The sequence below is a fragment of the Panthera tigris genome, chromosome A1, assembly GCF_018350195.1.
Source record: "Panthera tigris isolate Pti1 chromosome A1, P.tigris_Pti1_mat1.1, whole genome shotgun sequence".
Taxonomy (NCBI): Eukaryota; Metazoa; Chordata; class Mammalia; order Carnivora; family Felidae; genus Panthera; species Panthera tigris.
The window spans coordinates 179,919,663-179,936,655 of NC_056660.1; the positions used below are offsets into that span (position 1 = coordinate 179,919,663).

At 39.3% G+C, this 16,993-nt stretch overlaps 1 protein-coding gene across 3 annotated transcripts in view; it reads right to left on the reverse strand.

The window, feature by feature from the left end:
* Nucleotides 1–16,993, reverse strand: part of TENM2 (teneurin transmembrane protein 2) — a 941,161-nt gene that overhangs the window by 149,570 nt on the left and 774,598 nt on the right. For all 3 annotated transcript variants that reach the window (XM_042992783.1, XM_042992777.1, XM_042992795.1), the window contains one exon: nucleotides 2,332–2,526. In XM_042992783.1, the coding sequence (XP_042848717.1) occupies nucleotides 2,332–2,526 (195 nt within the window). The remainder of the gene's footprint in view (nucleotides 1–2,331; nucleotides 2,527–16,993) is intronic.

Here is a 16,993-nt window from a genome sequence, read left to right on the forward strand (position 1 = left end):
GAACATTGAAATAAGACTGGTTGGTAGAGTAAGAAAGTTGAGAAATCACTTGAAATTCTACTCACAAAGATATGTACAATCTTTACTGGAGGGAAAAAAAATTCTAAGACGGGCAATGTCATTGCTTTATCATTTCGTTCTCGCCAAATGATGTATGCAAAAGGTCGTTTTAACCTTTCTTGTCATGTTATTGGCCTCTCCCATGTTTTCAGCAAATGCAGCTTTGCCTTCTGCAATCCATTTATCTTTAAGAACTTTAACCTTTCAAGCAGGGTTATTAAATCAGTCCTTCCTCTATCCAAACTCCCAATTTGGTTTTATGATGCAGATGGAGGGAGGCTACCTTTTATAATAGAGGGGAAAAAAACATATAGAGTGTTGAGCAAATGAAGATCTGGGGGTCAGACTTCTGGGTCCCATTAATGGCATTACCACTGATGTATTGGAAAATCTTAGAAGAATAATGTCATGGAAGCTGACTCTTTGTAGCCATAGTTCTAAAAACTATGAAATGGGAGATTTCAGAAGGAGAGCTTTTGTATGTTTATCTAAGGATAAGCTACTGTCATTACTTTGTCGTGAGGGCTGTAATGATTTTTTTTTAATAGAACCCTGGAGATCTATTACTTAACAGGATGGGAGAACAGATCCACTTGAATCTGAGAACCTCATAGCACCTGAGGCCCCTTTTTCTCAGCTTGGCAGTGAGAAGCTGAGAGGCAACACAGGCATATGGCACCTAACAGAGTCTTTTCTAGGAGGACATTCTGTGTGGTCCTCTCAAGTTATTTCACATGGGGTAGGTGGCGGGCTTCACTTTTCCCCTTAGCTTGTTGGGTGAGTTGACACTTTTTCCACTGGGAATGTGGGAGGGAAAAGTGCTGTTTGAGTTGCACGGGAATGTTTGTCTGGCAGACACATGTAGAAGAAAGGTGCTCAGCTGGAAAATAACAACTGAGCCAATTCAAAGGGTGGGAGTGGGCCAGGGATAGAGAGCATCAAGGCTCTAACCTGACTACAAACTCTGGTTCATGCTTTATATTGAGAGAAGCAAGAGATGAACAAGCCGAGACTGTACTATGGAAGCACAAATACAGAGGGGGAAGAGTGACAGGCAGTTTGTCAGAGTTCCTTCGCCTTATAGGTCTCAACACCTTGTACCAAATAACTCTTCTACAAGCACTAACCAGAGTGACTAGGACTGTAGCTGGCTTCTGATCAGCTCCAGAGCGGTGCTCCTTCTCAATTCCTGTACTGCCTCCTGCATGCCGCCTTCCTGCTCACTGAGTCTCATCTCTGATAGTGTCTTTTCAGATTGGATTCAGTTTATTACACCCCTAACTTTTCCCATGGGTGCTAGAGGCCACCAGAATGCATGTTATACTGAGCATTTCAGAATTCACGAAATTCCAGTCCTGTGCTACACACCCACCCTCCTCTAATTCTGTGTGATTTAGGTTACCAGGACAATGTGCCCTACAACGTGTCTCTAAATGACATGGCTGTCTATTGTCTTTCAAGTCTGACTGCTTTCTGTTGGTATTAATTTTTGTAAAATGTACACATACATATATGGGTACTAGATTACCAGGGGCAGTTAAAAAAAAATAAAACAACTATGGGGAACACAGGGAGATTAAGGATTCTTGTTTATTTATTTATTTTTCTGGATAGCTTTAGTAATTCCCAAATCAGAGGATTTTATTTTATTTTTTTATTTAAAAAAATTTTTTTTCAACGTTTTTTATTTATTTTTGGGACAGAGAGAGACAGAGCATGAACGGGGGAGGGGCAGAGAGAGAGGGAGACACAGAATCGGAAACAGGCTCCAGGCTCCGAGCCATCAGCCCAGAGCCTGACGCGGGGCTCGAACTCACGGACCGTGAGATCATGACCTGGCTGAAGTCGGACGCTCAACCAACTGCGCCACCCAGGCACCCCTTAAATCAGAGGATTTTAAATAAAGCAGAAGAAAAGAGGAAGATCGGGAAGTAGAAGAAAGAAAAAAGGGTAAAGAAGGAGCAGGAAGGGAGGGAAGGAGGAGTTACAGGCAAAGAGAAGAAAGATAAAGGCAGAGAAAGCAATTTAAAGAAGTAGCCATTTAACATAAAGAAGGGTAAACAAAGCATTCCTTCCAGAACCCCTCCACAGCCCTGTGTTTTCTACAACTTCAGAAGTCTACAAAACCCAAGGCATTTGAAGTTCTCTGCGCAAAATGTTGAAGTTTCCTTTGCAAAATGCGGAGCCTTGGATTGGGCTCCTTAGCAAACGTCTGAGCCTGTAGTATCCTCCCGCCTCTGCTGCTGCCCAGCCTGGCCCTGCAGCACTTACCTTCCTCACAGTGCTCGCCTTTGTGGCCAGCGGAGCACACACAGTTCCCATCAATGCAGGAGCCATGGCCCCCGCAGGAAGGATCGATGCACTGATTCATGGGCACATCACACTCTGCGCCTTTCCAGCCGCTGTAGCACTGGCACGTCCCTTTGGAATATTGTCCGTTTCCACTGCACAGGACGGGGCAGGCAGCTGCAAAAACCAGAGACAGAACACCAGGTCACAGGGGGCAGTGCCTGAAGGGTTGTGTCTGTCTATGGAGGCAGAGCCCACCTGGCATTTCAGCTTTGTTTGCAATGTTAGAGGTTGGAAACTCTGGTCATGGAGGTGCGGAGCCATCTTCAAATAAACAATTACTATCACAATGACAACAACAAAAATGCTACTAGTAACAGCAGCTACCACCAATTAGATGCTTATTATGTGCCAGGCACAGGGTCAAATGCCCTATGTACAATTTATTCCTTAATCACCATAATCATTCTATGAGGTGGAGGCTAGACTCTGGATGCCTGTTTTACAGATGAAGTTCAGACTGGTCAGATTAGGCAGCCAAAGCCACAAAGCTCAAAAGAGGGGGAGTCCCCTTAGAAAGCAAGTTGGCCCAAATCTAAGCTGTGCACTTGATCAAGCTACATGGATTCATGTGTTATTATTAGTGGTACAGGAGATTAGGATCCATTTTGCTGAGTATTTAGCTAATTGGCTTCTATTCCTGACAACTTTATGTCCATTAAAAAGAAGTGGGATTGGCTGTGGTTGACACACTCAATCTCTTTATGTTTTAGCTTCCTTATCTAGACTACAAAGAGATAAATGTGTAATAAAGAATAGACTAAACATGTCTGGACTATTAAGAAAAAGAAATCAAGAAGGGGAGGGCAAACCGAAGATCTGAAACTGGTAGTGGTTCCTGTCCCAGCTGGGACTCCCCTGCATTTGTGCAGAGGAAGAGGGCTGAAAGTCATCAAGGACCATCTGGTATGAGATTACCCAATGTTTTTCACCAATCTCAGCTCAAATGTGCCAATTCACCACTTTTAGAGATCAAGACTGGGATTTTAGTGGTCACCTTCAGTCTTTGGACTCTTCCTTTCAGAATCGGTTTGTAAAGAACCTAAGTTTCCAATGTGGCTTCTCATTTTGGGCCTAGAAGGAGGGCACAACTGCCTGCTTTGGAGCTGGCACTCAGGGGCCTTCAGAAATGACCAAGAGAGATGTTTCAGAGACTCCTGGTTTACCCATGATTTGGAATGCATGGGTTCTGAGAATTTTACATGTACATGTATGTGTACAGACCAAATTGTGTCACAGGACAGGGATGCAATTAGATCGCTGCAGTAAGTGGTGCCACCCTGCCTCATCAACTGTCCCCTGTTGTCATGTATCTATCTTGTTTTTATAGTAATTAGCTTTCCTTCTGTGAGAGTCTAATTTCCCGGAGATTTAGTAAACCCCTTGAGGACAGGACCATGTTCATCACTGTTGATTTCCTTTTAGCTCTGCAGTCATCAATGTTGATGTAAGTAAATATTTCTCCTATGTTCCTGATATTTAGACATCGTCAACTAGGAGGTTATGGCAAGCACTAAATGGCCATTTATGAAAGACATGGAAAACAGTTTGTGGAATAGACCTCATGCTGCACACCTGGTACCTTTTTCTGAGGTTTGTAACTTAATTGCAAACTTTTCTGAAACAAAAACATCTTAAAGTTGACATATGGTTGAGGGATGTCCTGCCCTCCCCCCAGTGTTTTATTATAGGATAGTTGTGGAAATTATTTGGGCTATGATTCTTAGCAGAATTCTCATCCTTCTGAATCTACCAGAGAAAAAGGAGTTCAAAAGTGAGAACATCAAAGCCACATAATTGACTCTGGATAGACTCTCTTTAAATGTAGAGAGCATGCTTTCTATTCCAGGATACTTTAGCAGAGGTCTGTACACAGTTGCTATACATGCTGATTGTCTAAGGCAGGGTAGAAGAAAGCTTTGAACCCAGGGTGCCCAAGATACAGGTTAGGGACTGTGCAAATGTGAGGAAGCATGAGAAAAAGTATGGTCTTTTGAAAAGTTTTGAGAGGGCTCTGAAGAAAAAGTAAATTTGTTCCATGTCAGTTTCTCATGAAATATGCTAAGTTCTATGTCAGGAATGGCAAATGTGTGATGTAAATTACTATTCTCCCTTCCTGTACCTCTGCAGGCATCATCAATTGATCATGGCATCTTGTTTCCCTGAGCCTAGACAGAGCCTCAAACCTTCAATGCAGTGCCCAGGTTGAGACCTGCAAGAAGGCAGAATTGGCATTTCAAGAGAAAATCCACTTTCCATTTTTGATCTAGGTAACATTAAAGATATCTCTTCTACTGGCAAGACTAGAATCGGCATCATTTCTTACCCCACTTCTACTCTAGCCTACTGAAATAGGAAACTAGTGAGAAGGGTGGCCACACATACAGTGAAATGAGCTTCCAAGGGCTGTTTCTGAGTTGAGGATTATATATTGCACAAGCTTCCATGAACAGCAGAGAAAGTTACATCCAATCACCCCCACTGGACCCCCACTGCACCTTCTTTCCTCTCAAAGGGTGGAAGAAGGTAAAAAGTAAGGGGTGAATAAGTATTATCTTTATTAATTGATAAAATAGTTACAATTATTTTATTTATTCATACTGCAACTATTTCTCTTCTGTATAAACTCCATGTGGTGAAAAAAATAGGATTGTCTAGAAGGTAAGAATGGATTTTATTTAAAACCAGGTGCTTGGGAAATCAAATTTAAAATGTGACCTACTTAAATTACTCAGGGGAAGAAATGGAGACTCGTCAGGTCAGAGAATTCTCCACATTCTAAATGCAGCTTTCCTTCAGTATGTTTGCTGCATGACCACTGGGAGTGTGGTAAGAAATGCAAAACATTGTGGTATTCTCTGGAAAGCAAGGCACTGGATGGACTTGGCTGATGCCACATAAAAAAGTGGAAGCAGCTTAAAGAGGAATGAATTTTTCTAGTAATCCAGGTGCCACTGGGGGCGAATGCAAAAGCCAGATGAGAGCCTTCTAGTGGTCACTGGGCTCACCTGCATGGAGAGCAACATCCCTCAGGAGTAACTGATTCATTCTCAGACATAACTCAACGCAGACTGTCACAGTATGTAAGGCTCAGCCTGATCCTCATTTGAGAGGCCGAATGTGGGGACCTCGCATATTCATAACTTTTCTTATATTTTTACTATCACAAATCTACATGATTGTTTTCTTTAAATGACAGCTTATAGGACAAACAACTCTTGACTCCATGCTCTGCCCAGAGGTAATATGGAGCAGAAGCAGAAAGAGCAAAAATTTTGTTGTCAGAAAGACCTGGGCTTAAAAACCTGGCTTGTCACTTACCAGCTTTGGGAATTTGGCCAGATCACTGCATTTCTCTGAAATCCAATTTTATCTTCAATGTATCATTTTTCAGAGTTAATGGGAGCATTAAGTGCAATTATGCATGCAAGGACTCAAAGTAGTAGCTGACACATGGTTTACAATGACCAGATGTTCCCTCTTGAAATTCCAGACTGAACCTCCAAAATGACTTCAAGGGTTAATAAAATAAAAAATGCAGTGTGTCTCAAACGTGTGCATGCACGCACATACATACCTCCACCACCACCACCACCAGGCTATCATATAATACTAATGGAAAGAGTTCATCTTCTTCTTCCCGCAATCTTCTCTGGTTGTGGGTGGGAGGTGGTTTTGGAATCACATGTGGAGTGTTTGATGTCCCTGCCTCTCTCTCCTCTTCCTGAGGCTTACAGTAGCAGAACATTGCGCATTCAAGCTACTATTTAAAATTAATTAAAATGTTTGCACAAAGTGACTATTCTTGTTTTACAAATCTAGTAAATAGAAGCTCTAAGACTCACGCAGAAGAAAAATAAATTACTGCTGCCACTAACAAATGACAAGTTAACAGGCTGATGACAAAAAAAAAATGACACAATTTAGATTCACCTAAATGTGTAAAGCTCATTTTAATGATCAAGCTGCAGGGTTTTTTTCTCCCCCAAGTTCTCTGTAAGGGATGAAATGAATTATCAGTGTTATTTGCTCAGTGGGAAGTAACAGGACAAGCCACCCATATCTTCTGTTTTCTTTTTTTTTTTTTAATGTTTATTTATTTTTGAGAGAGAGAGAGAGAGAGAGAGAGCGAGTGAGCATGAGTGGGGAAGGGTTAGAGGGAGAGAGGGGGACAGAGGATCTGAAGCTGGCTCTGTACTGACAGCAGCAAGCCTGACACGGGGCTCAAACCCACAAACCATGAGTTCATGACCTGAGTCGAAGTCGGAAGCTCAACTGACTGAGCCACCCAGAAGTCCCTCAAATGTTGTATCTTTTAAAAATTATTTGAAATATGATTGAAAGTCTCTGTGGAAAAGAGACTTGAGAATACTTGAACCTAGTAATCTGGGTAAATTGTCAAACTAACACTAACGATTAATTGGTTGTCTTACTTCCCAGTTAATCAATAAATACTTATGAATAGCCTAATATGTACTAGTAGCTGGGTTACGTGCTAGGAAAAGAATGATGGAGAAATAAAGATGCCTGATTGTCCTGAAGCAATTGAGGATCTAATATTTGGGTGATAAAGGCAAAGCAAAGCTCAGTATCCTTAACACCAAAACTAGTGTCCCGTGGTCTTTCCACATTGTGGAATTAGCTTGGTGCTCAGCAAAATGGGTTAGGAAAGAGAAGTTTCATTTCTTGCTAGGTCTCTGCAAGGAGCTCATCTGCAGAACCAAGGTGGGGAAGTACTCTGACCAGGGAACTTGGTGGGATGCAGATCTGCCTGATTTGGATTCTTAGATGAGGACTTTTGTGGGCTCTAGGGCCTAGTTTGCCCACACCCAGGCAAGGAGCTGAATCATAGCCCTACCCACTGTGAAGAGTTTCTTCTAGCTCCATGTGACCAGAATGGCTGGTAACAGCTCCTGGAAGCTGTGTAGTCCAACTGTGCTTGAGCCAAGAGGCAGATAGGAAGATCTGACTGCCCCCAAAGCAAAGCTAATACCACGCATGGAGGCTTTCTGTGCTATTCACAGTAGGGGGATTAATTCATGCCAAGGCTGAAGGTAGCTCTCAACCCCTCCCACCTGAAGAGCATGTTTGGAAGTTGAGAGTAGTCTGGAGTCTTCCTTCTCCCTTCCACATAGGCAAGGGGGCTGAGACATAGCCCCAATCACTGTGGAGTGTGTCTTTCTGCCCTATCTAACCAGGGCTGGTAAGAAAAATGTGAAAGCTGCATGGCCCAGTAGTACTAGAGCTGAGAATAGGGGAGGTGGAGCCAAGTTTGCAGAGCGAAGCCAGTAGACCTGTTTGGCCCCAGAACTTGGAGTATAAGTCAGCTTGCATTAAGACAACAAAGAGTTTTACTAGTTTTAGAGTGGCGTCCCCCACAGTGCCCTGGCAGGAAATCTAATTTGTGGCCCTGCTTAATGCTGAATATTGCCTTCAGCCTGTGTGACCAAGGAACCTGCATAGCTCATTCAACAACCCTACATACAGTGGCATTTGAACAGAGAGCATAGCCTGTGGTTTCCTTTGTCTGTAGAGCAAAATGAGTGGCCTCATATGACCAAGAATTCAGTGAATACCCTGGCCTGATTCAAACTCTCAAACAATGAACTGTACAAACCTTGGGTCCTGGTTTGTTGCCCTGACTAATTCATAGCCCATCTATAATACCTAGCTCTAACCATTTATGAAGCCTGACCAGAGAATCCATGCAGCCATGAAGCCCATCCTATAGCTTCACTTGGGTAGACAACCAAGCCAGCAGTCATATCCAACTATTCTTAGCCAGTGGCAAATCCCTTCACCCTTGTCCTCAGGGCTCAAACAGTTGTCCTGCCCCAAAACAGACCATAATATCAGGCTCTACCTGCCTAGGGACATTACCATAAGACATATTCAGAAGCCCAAAATGAGCTGATTGGTGAGGAACTATATCTTCCAAAGCAAACCTGTAAAATCTGCAAGAGAAGTCTCAACATAAAGAATCAAGGACCACAAAAAAATTAGGTAAATATGACACTACTGAAGGAAACTATAAAATTCTATACTGTACTGATCCTACAGAAATGGAGATCTATGAATTGTGAGACAAAGAATTCAAAATAAGCCTCTTAAGAAGTTCAGTGAACTCCAAGAAAACACAGACAACTAAATGAAATTAGCAAAACAATGCAAAAACAAAATGAGAAGTTTGACAAGGAAATAGAAACCATCAAAAAAACAAAAACAAAAACAAAAACAAAACTCAAGTTGAAAAATATAATAGCCCAACTGAGAATTCAATATAGAGTTTCAAAAGTAGTAGACTTGACCATGCAGAAGAAAGAATCAGTGACCTGGAGGATAGAATATTGGAAACTACCCAGTTAGTGGAGCAAAAAAGAAAAGAATGAAAGAGTGAAGAAAGCCTACAGGAATTATAGGACACAATGAAAACAGATAACATTCACATTATCTGAATTCCAGAAGATGAGATAAAGAGAAAGGGACAGAACATATATTTAAAAGCCAATAATGGCTGAAAACTTCCCAAATCTAGGGAGATAAATGGAAATCTAGATCCATGAGACTGAAACAAATAGGTTGAACTCAAATAGGGCTACACTGAGACACATTAATTAAATTGTCAAAAATCAAAGGTAAAGAATTTTAAGAAAATCAAGATAAAAGAGAGAAGTAATATACAAGGAAGCCTGTATAGAACAATCAACAGATGTCTCAACAGAAAATTTTCAGGCCAGGAAAAACTGGGATAACATATTCCAAATACTGAATAAAAATAACTGTCTACTGAAAATTCTATACTGGGTGAAACTGTCCTTCAGAAACAATGGAGGAATAATGACCTACCCAAATAAACAAAAGCTGAGGGAGTTCATGACCACCAGACCTGACCTACAAGAAATTCTAAAGGAGTTCTGTGAGTGGAAGTGAAAGAATACTAATTAACCTCAAAAAAAAAAAAAAAAAAAACGTAGTGTAAATCTCACTGGTAATGGTAAATATATATATAGTTAGATTTTGCAATATGGTAATAGTGGCACATAACTAACTTACAACTTTAGCTCTAGTTCTAAGTTATACAATTACATGTAAATTGTAATAGCAATAGCCTAAAATGTGAGTGGGAGAAGTATAAAATATATGAATTCTATTGAAATTAAGTTGTTATCAGTTTAAGATATTATAAGTTTAAGATATTTTATGTACCCCTCATGGTAATCCCAAGGGAAAATCTTGTAGCAATTACACAAAAGAATACAATAAAGATGCTTAAGCATGCTAATGCCAAAAGATATCAAAACACACAAAAAAGCAGGATAAGGAATAAGGAACAATGGATCTACAAAACAGCAGAAAACAATTAACAAAATGGTAATAGTGTTTACTTATCAATAATTATTTATTTATTAAAAAATTTTAATGTTTATTTATTTTTGAGAGAGAGAGAGAGAGAGCAGGAGAGGGGCAGAGAGAGAGGGAGACAGAATCCCAAGCAGGCTCTGTGCTGTCAGCACAGAGCCCAATTTGGGGCTCGGACCCACAAACTGCGAGATCATGACCTGAGCTGAAACCAAGAGTGGGATGCTCAACCCACTGAGCCACCTAGGTGCCCCTCGATAACTACTTTAAATGTAAATGATTAAAATTTCCAATCAAAATACAAAGAGTGGCTGAAAGGAAAAAAGACAAGATCCAACAATATGCTGCTTACAAGAGACTCACTTTAGCCTTAAAGACACACAGAGAATGAAGAGATGGAAAAAAAGACATTTCAAGTAAATGGTAACAACAACAACAAAAAGGAGGGGTAGCTATATTTATACCAGACCAAATAGACTTTTAAAATGATAAAAACAAACAAACAAAGAAACAAGGAAAGTCATTATATACAGGGGTCAATAAGAGAAATAAGAGAAAAACAATTGTAAATATTTATGTACCAAATACTGAAGCACCTAAATACATAAAGTGAAAACTAATAGAGCTAAAAGGAGAAATAAACGATAATATAATAATAGTTGGGGACTTTAATACCCCATTCTCAACAATGGATAGATCATCCAGACAGAGAATTGATAAGGAAATAGCTGATTTGAACAACAGTATGACTAAATGGACCTAAAAGACATATAAAGAACCTTCTATCCTACAACACCAGAATATACATTCTTCTGAAGTGCACATAAAACATTTTCTAGTATAGACCACATGTTAGAGTACCAAATAAGTCTTAGAAAAATCAAGGTTAAAATTATAACAAATATCTTTTCAGACCACAGTGATCTGAAACTAGAAATCAATAGCAAGGGGAAAATGGGAAAATTCACAAAAACATGGAAATTAAACAGCATCCTCCTGAGCAAACAAATGATGAAAGAAGAAACTAAAAGTGAAAAAGTTTTCTTGGGACAAATGAATATAGAAATACAACATACCAGAACTTATGGAATGCAGTATAAGCAGTTCTTAGGAAGTTCACAGCAGTAAATGCCTACATTAAGAAGCAAAAAGAACTCAAATAATAACATAACTCTATGCCTTAAGGAACTAGAAAAATAAAGAACTAAGGCCAAAGTTAGCAGAAGAAAAGAAATCATAAGGATTCGAGCAGAAATAAATGAAGTAGAGAACAGATACACAACAGGAAAGATTAGCCAAACTAAGAGTTGGTTCTTTGAAAAGATACACAAAATTGACAAACCCCTCACAGGACTAACCAAGAAAAAAACAGAAAGGATCCAAATCAACAAATTTAAAAATGAAAAAGGAGACATAATAACTGACCACACAAAAATACAAAGGATCAGAAAAGGCTACCATGAATAACTATACACCAACAAATTGGACAACCTAGAAGAGATGGAAAAATTCTTAGAAAATCTGAATAAACAAATTACCAGTAAGGAGATTGAATTAGTAATAAAAAATCTCCCAATGAAGAAAAGCCCAGAACCAGAATTTATTGGTGAATTTTACCAAACATTTAAAGAAGAAGTAACACAAATCTTTCTCAAACTCTACCAAAAAATCCCAACTGGAGATCCTGTTTGGGAAAATGAGAGTAATCTGGAATGGCCCCTCTTCTTACCATCCAGGCAAGGGGCCTGAGAATATATTTTATGAGGCTAGCACTGTCTGATACCCAAACCAGAAAATGACACTACTAGAAAAGAACACTACAGGCCGATATTCCTAAAAAATATAGATGCAAAACTTTCACCAAAATACTAGTAAACTGAATTTAGCAACACATTAAAAACATCATTCACCATGATCAAGTGGGATTTATCTCTAGGATGTAAAGATAGTTCACATACATAAACCAATTAATGTGACACATTCTGTTAATAAAAGGAAACAAAATAATATCATCTCAATAGACACAATAAAAAGCCTCTGACAAAATTCAACATCCACTCATGATAAATACTCCTAACAAATTAGGCAAAGAAGGAATATATCTCAACATAATAAAGCCTATATATGAGAAGCCCACAGCTGACATCATACTCAACAGTGAAAGGTTGAAAGGTTTTCCTTTAAGATCAGGAATAAAACAAGGGTGTCCACTCTCAGTCCTATTCAACAAAGTACTAGAAGTACTAGTAAGAGCAGTCAGGCAAGAAAAAGAAATAAAAGGCATTGAAATTGGAAAGGAAGATGTAGAATTGTCTCTATTTGCAGATGACATTATTTTATAGACAGAGAATCTTAAACATTCAACCAGAAAACTTAGATCTAATTAATGAATTCCATAAAGTTGCAGGATACAAAATCAACGTAAAAAAATCAGTAGTATTTCTATATCTTAACAACAAAGTTGTAAAAAATAAAGAAAGAAATTAATGCCATTTACAATAGCATCAAAAGCAATAAAATACTTAGGAACAAATTTAACTAGGGAAGCGAAAGATCTCCACTCTGAAAACTGTAAAACACTGATGAAAGAAATCAAAGAAGACACAAATAAACAGAAAGGTATCCTATGCAATGTATTTGAGGAATTCATAATGTTAAAATGTTGATACTACCAAAAATCATCTACAGATACAATGCAGTTTTTATCAAAATTCCAATGGCATTTTGGTCCACAAAAGACCTCAGACAGAAAAAGAAATCCTGAGAAAGAACAAAGCAGAAGATATCACACTTCGTGAGTTCAAGCTATACTATAAAGCTATAGTCATCAAAATAGTATGGTTCCAGTATAAAAACAGACACATAGACCAAAAGAACAGAATTGAGAGTCCTGAAATGAACCCAAGCATATATGGTCAACTAATATTTGGCAAGGGAGCCAAGGGTATTTACTGGAGAAAAGATGGTTTCCAATAAATGGAGCTGGGAAATTTGGATATTTGCATGTAAAAGAATAAAACTGGGCCCCTCTCTTACACCAGTCACAAAAACAACTCAAAATAAATTAAAGATTTAAATGTAAGACCTGAAACCATGAAACTTCTAAGAGAAAATAAAGGAACAAATTCTCCTTGACATGGGTCTTGCTAATGAGTTTTTGGATATGACACCTAAAATACAAGCAACATAATAAAAAATAAACAAGTGGGACTATATCAAACTAAAAAGCTTTTCCACAGCAAAAGAAACCATCAACACAGTGAAACACAACTCTCAGAATGGGAGAAAATATTTGCAAACCCCATGTATCTGATAAGAGGTTAATATCCAAAATGTATAAAGAAGTCATACACCAAAATGGAAAAAACAAACAAAAACAAAAACAAAAATTTAAAAATGGGCAAAGGGCCTAAATAGTACTTAATACAAAAAAGATATATGAAAGACTAATGGGTACATGAAAAGATGTTCAACATCACTAGCCATTAGGGAAATGAAAATTAAAACAACGAAATATCTCCTCACACATGTTAGAATGATTATCATTAAAAGACAAGAGAGAAAACCGTAAATTGGCATAGCCACTAAAGAAAACAGTATAAGGAACCTTAAAAAACAGAAACACTGTGATTCAGCAATTCTACTTCTGGGAATATACTCAAAGTAAACAAAACCAATAACTAACTCGAAAAAGATATCTGCACTCTCATGTTCACAGGAGCATTGTTTACAATAGTCAAGACATGGAAACAATCTACATGTTCACTGATGGGTGAATGAATAAAGAACTTATGATATATAGACACAATGGAATATTATTCAGCCATAAAAAATGAGGAGATCCTACCATTTGCAACAACATGGATGAAACTTAAAGGCACTATGTTAAAGGCAATGTCAGACAGAGGAAAACAAAATTGTCCAATCTCACATGTGGAATCTGAAAACCAACCACAACAAAAAACCAAACTCATAGGAAAAGAGATCAGACCTGTGGTTACCAGAGGTGGGGGGGGGGGGCAGGAACTGGAGGAAGGTAGTCAAAAGGGACAAACTTCTAGTTAGAAGATAAGTACTGGAGATGTAATATACAGCATGATGACCGTAGCCAACATTGCTGTATGATATATAGGAAAGTAGTGAAGACAGTAAAATCCTAAGAGTTTGCAACACAAGAAGAAATTTTTTTTCTCTTGTCTTTTATCTTTTCTTTTTATGAGAAAGCTATCCATATGAGAGGATGAATGGTAGTTGTGATCACTTCACCATCTATATAAATCAAACTATTGTGTTGTATGCCTTAAACAGTGACATATGTCAATTGTTTCTCAATAAAGGTGAAAAAAATTCCATACAGATTAAAGATCTAAATAGAAAAAAAATACAAAAGCATGAGAAGAAATACTGAAGACTAATTTTATTTTCTTGGGAAGAGGATATGTAAGGAAGACAGATTCCAGAAACCGAGAAGGAAAAGATCAGCTTTGATTACATAAGATTTATATTTTCTCTACTACAAAGAATGCCCTAAACCAAATTAAGGGATGACCAACCCCGGGAAGAAATATTTTTAACACATTTTACAGAGTAGAGTTTGATATCTGAAATACACAAAGAGCTTTTACAAATCAATAAAAAAAAAGACAGATGAATGAAAACCTGGGCAAAGGACATAGAAATGTAAACTGCCAATAAAAGTATGAGAAGACACATAGCTTCACTAGCAGTTAATTAAGTATAGATAAAAATAATGAGGAGAAATAATCCTTGGCTTATCATACTGGGAAAAAAACATTTAAAAGACCACCAGGACTGCTGTGGCTGAAGGGAATGGGCTTTGTCAAATCCAGTTGGTGGGGGCAAAAATGAAAACTAGCCTTCAAGGTCTGGGCACAATTTGTCACTGTCTGGATAGCTCCCTGACTCACTGTGCCCAACCAAGAAACCTAGTGATCAGTGCCTCAGTTTTCCCTCCCTATTAAATGGGCAGGGTAATAAAGAACTGTTTGTGTAGGAAGAGTGAGGAGGTTGGAAAGTAGAAGGAACAATTACAAAAGTACAAATGCAAAGATCATCAGCCATTCTGATCACAATAGTCACCTGTGACCCAAACAGCAACCCCTACTTCCTGCCTAGAACACTCAGACACTAGTTGGTCTCAGTGAGGGCAAGATCCAGCAGGACTCCCGTGAAGAGAAGGAGAAAGCAGAGGGCGCTTCTGACAGACAGGGGCAGAGTCTCTGGCTCAGAGGGCCAAAGTTCAGGTGCACCAACTTTCTCATTCCTGTTCTGTCAAATGGCACATTAATAAGCAAGAAAGAGATTCAGGGAAGAATTTCCAGAAGGACAAAAAAAACTCATCAGGTGTGTCAGATCTCTGACATTCAGGAGCCATGTGGGGAAAGACGCACACGCTGACTTAAGCACGAAAGTATGGATGCTTTAATTAATCCGGGGTGAATTTAATTGCTTTAGTTAAGTGGAAATCGGGTTAAAAATGATGCAGAGCATGCTGGGGTGTGTTAAAAACATGACATATGAGTTGGATGAATCGATAAATTAAAAGTGCACAGATGTTTTAATTAAACCCAGGGAAGTTAACGAAGATCACAAGAGACTTTTAAGCCTATGATTAATTCAATTCATTTAAAATACCTGTAGAGATATGGGGATGCCTCCATTTTGAGAGTTATAAAAGTTCTCAATCGGTAAGTGCTTAAGCTGTTCTTAAAAAACGTCTAAGTTTGTGTGTGTGTGTGTGTGTGTGTGTGTGTGACTGAACAACATTAATTACATAATGAATATTTAAATTCTTCATAGTACATGGTAAGCCTTTCTGCAGCTGAAGTCCAGAAATGAAGTAGCTTTTTACTTACTACGGTTCAAGCAAGGAGAAGAGTCTGCAAATTATTGGCATCTTGTTACCTACAAGCACGGAAGCTTTCAAAAGACCTAGGGGGTCTATTTATTCATTGCTGTCTCCCCAGCCAGTAGAGCAGAGCTGGGCTTAGGAGGCAGCCTGAATCTCTCTTCATTTTTACTCGCTGTGTGACTGTGTACACTATTTGCAGCCTTGATTTCCTTATCTTTAAAATGGGACAAGAATTCAGGAATACTTATCTCATTGTGTTTTTAAGAGGATGAAATAATGCCTATAAAGTGCTACGTACAGGGCCTGGTACACAGTAAGAAATTTGTAGATGTGACTTTATTATCATTTTGATTAGAGAAAAGTGTTGTGACTCACCCCATCATAAGGGGACAAGTCACCCATCCCAGCCAACTCCCTCTCTAAACACTGGTTTATTTACCAATACAGGTTTTCCTAAAACCATACTGCTTTCCTAACTCTGTGCATCAGATCAACAGCACGTTCCCCCAGGGTTAGGCACTCTGCTTCCTAAGGCTGCTTGGCAACTTATGTAGTCATCTATAAAGGGGAAAAAAAGTTTTTAAGTTTCCAAAGCAATTTAACTTGGGGGAGGGCTGATGGATTTAAGTCCTGAGAAGTGATTTGTTTGGTAATACAGCAAGCATGGGAAACGTGAACAGCCACTTTTGGAGGCTGTGGGTGTGGACTCACTTGGGGCCACCAAATAATGGGCACTGTCCCTTGTACACTGTGGAGGCAAGCCTCCTCCATGTCTGTTCGGCAAGCTGGGGGTAGGGATGAAAGTGACCTTACTGCTCCTGGGCACAGTTATCATTGGACAGTCTCAGCAGAGTTCAAGGGCAACGTGATCTAGACTCAGACCTGAAGGTGCACAAGCGTCTTTTGGGGATCCCATTAGAATGCAGATTCTGATTCAGAGGGGCTGGCATAGGACCCGAGGGTTTGGATACTTTACAGGCTCCCCAGGTTGGGGCTAGTACCCCAGACCTACTGACTGAATCAGACACTCTGGAGGGAGCTGAGCAAGCTGTGTGTTAACAGGGGATTCTGATGAGTATGGTTCTAATTCCATACCTGGGCAAGTGTCTTAATTTCTGTGAGCCTCAGTTTCCTTAGCTGCGAAATGGGGATGATGATGATGTATGTTATACAGATAAAATGAGATAATAACATAAACCCTTCACATAGTGCCTCAGCCACTTTCTGCAAAGTGTTTTCCAAGTGTATCTGCTTTAAGCCCCTTGTCCTGGGCCCTTGCTGCCAAGGAATTAACTGCATGTTTTCTCAGGTCAGGGGTGGGAGGAAGGAGAGGTAGGATTCAGCCATCAAACT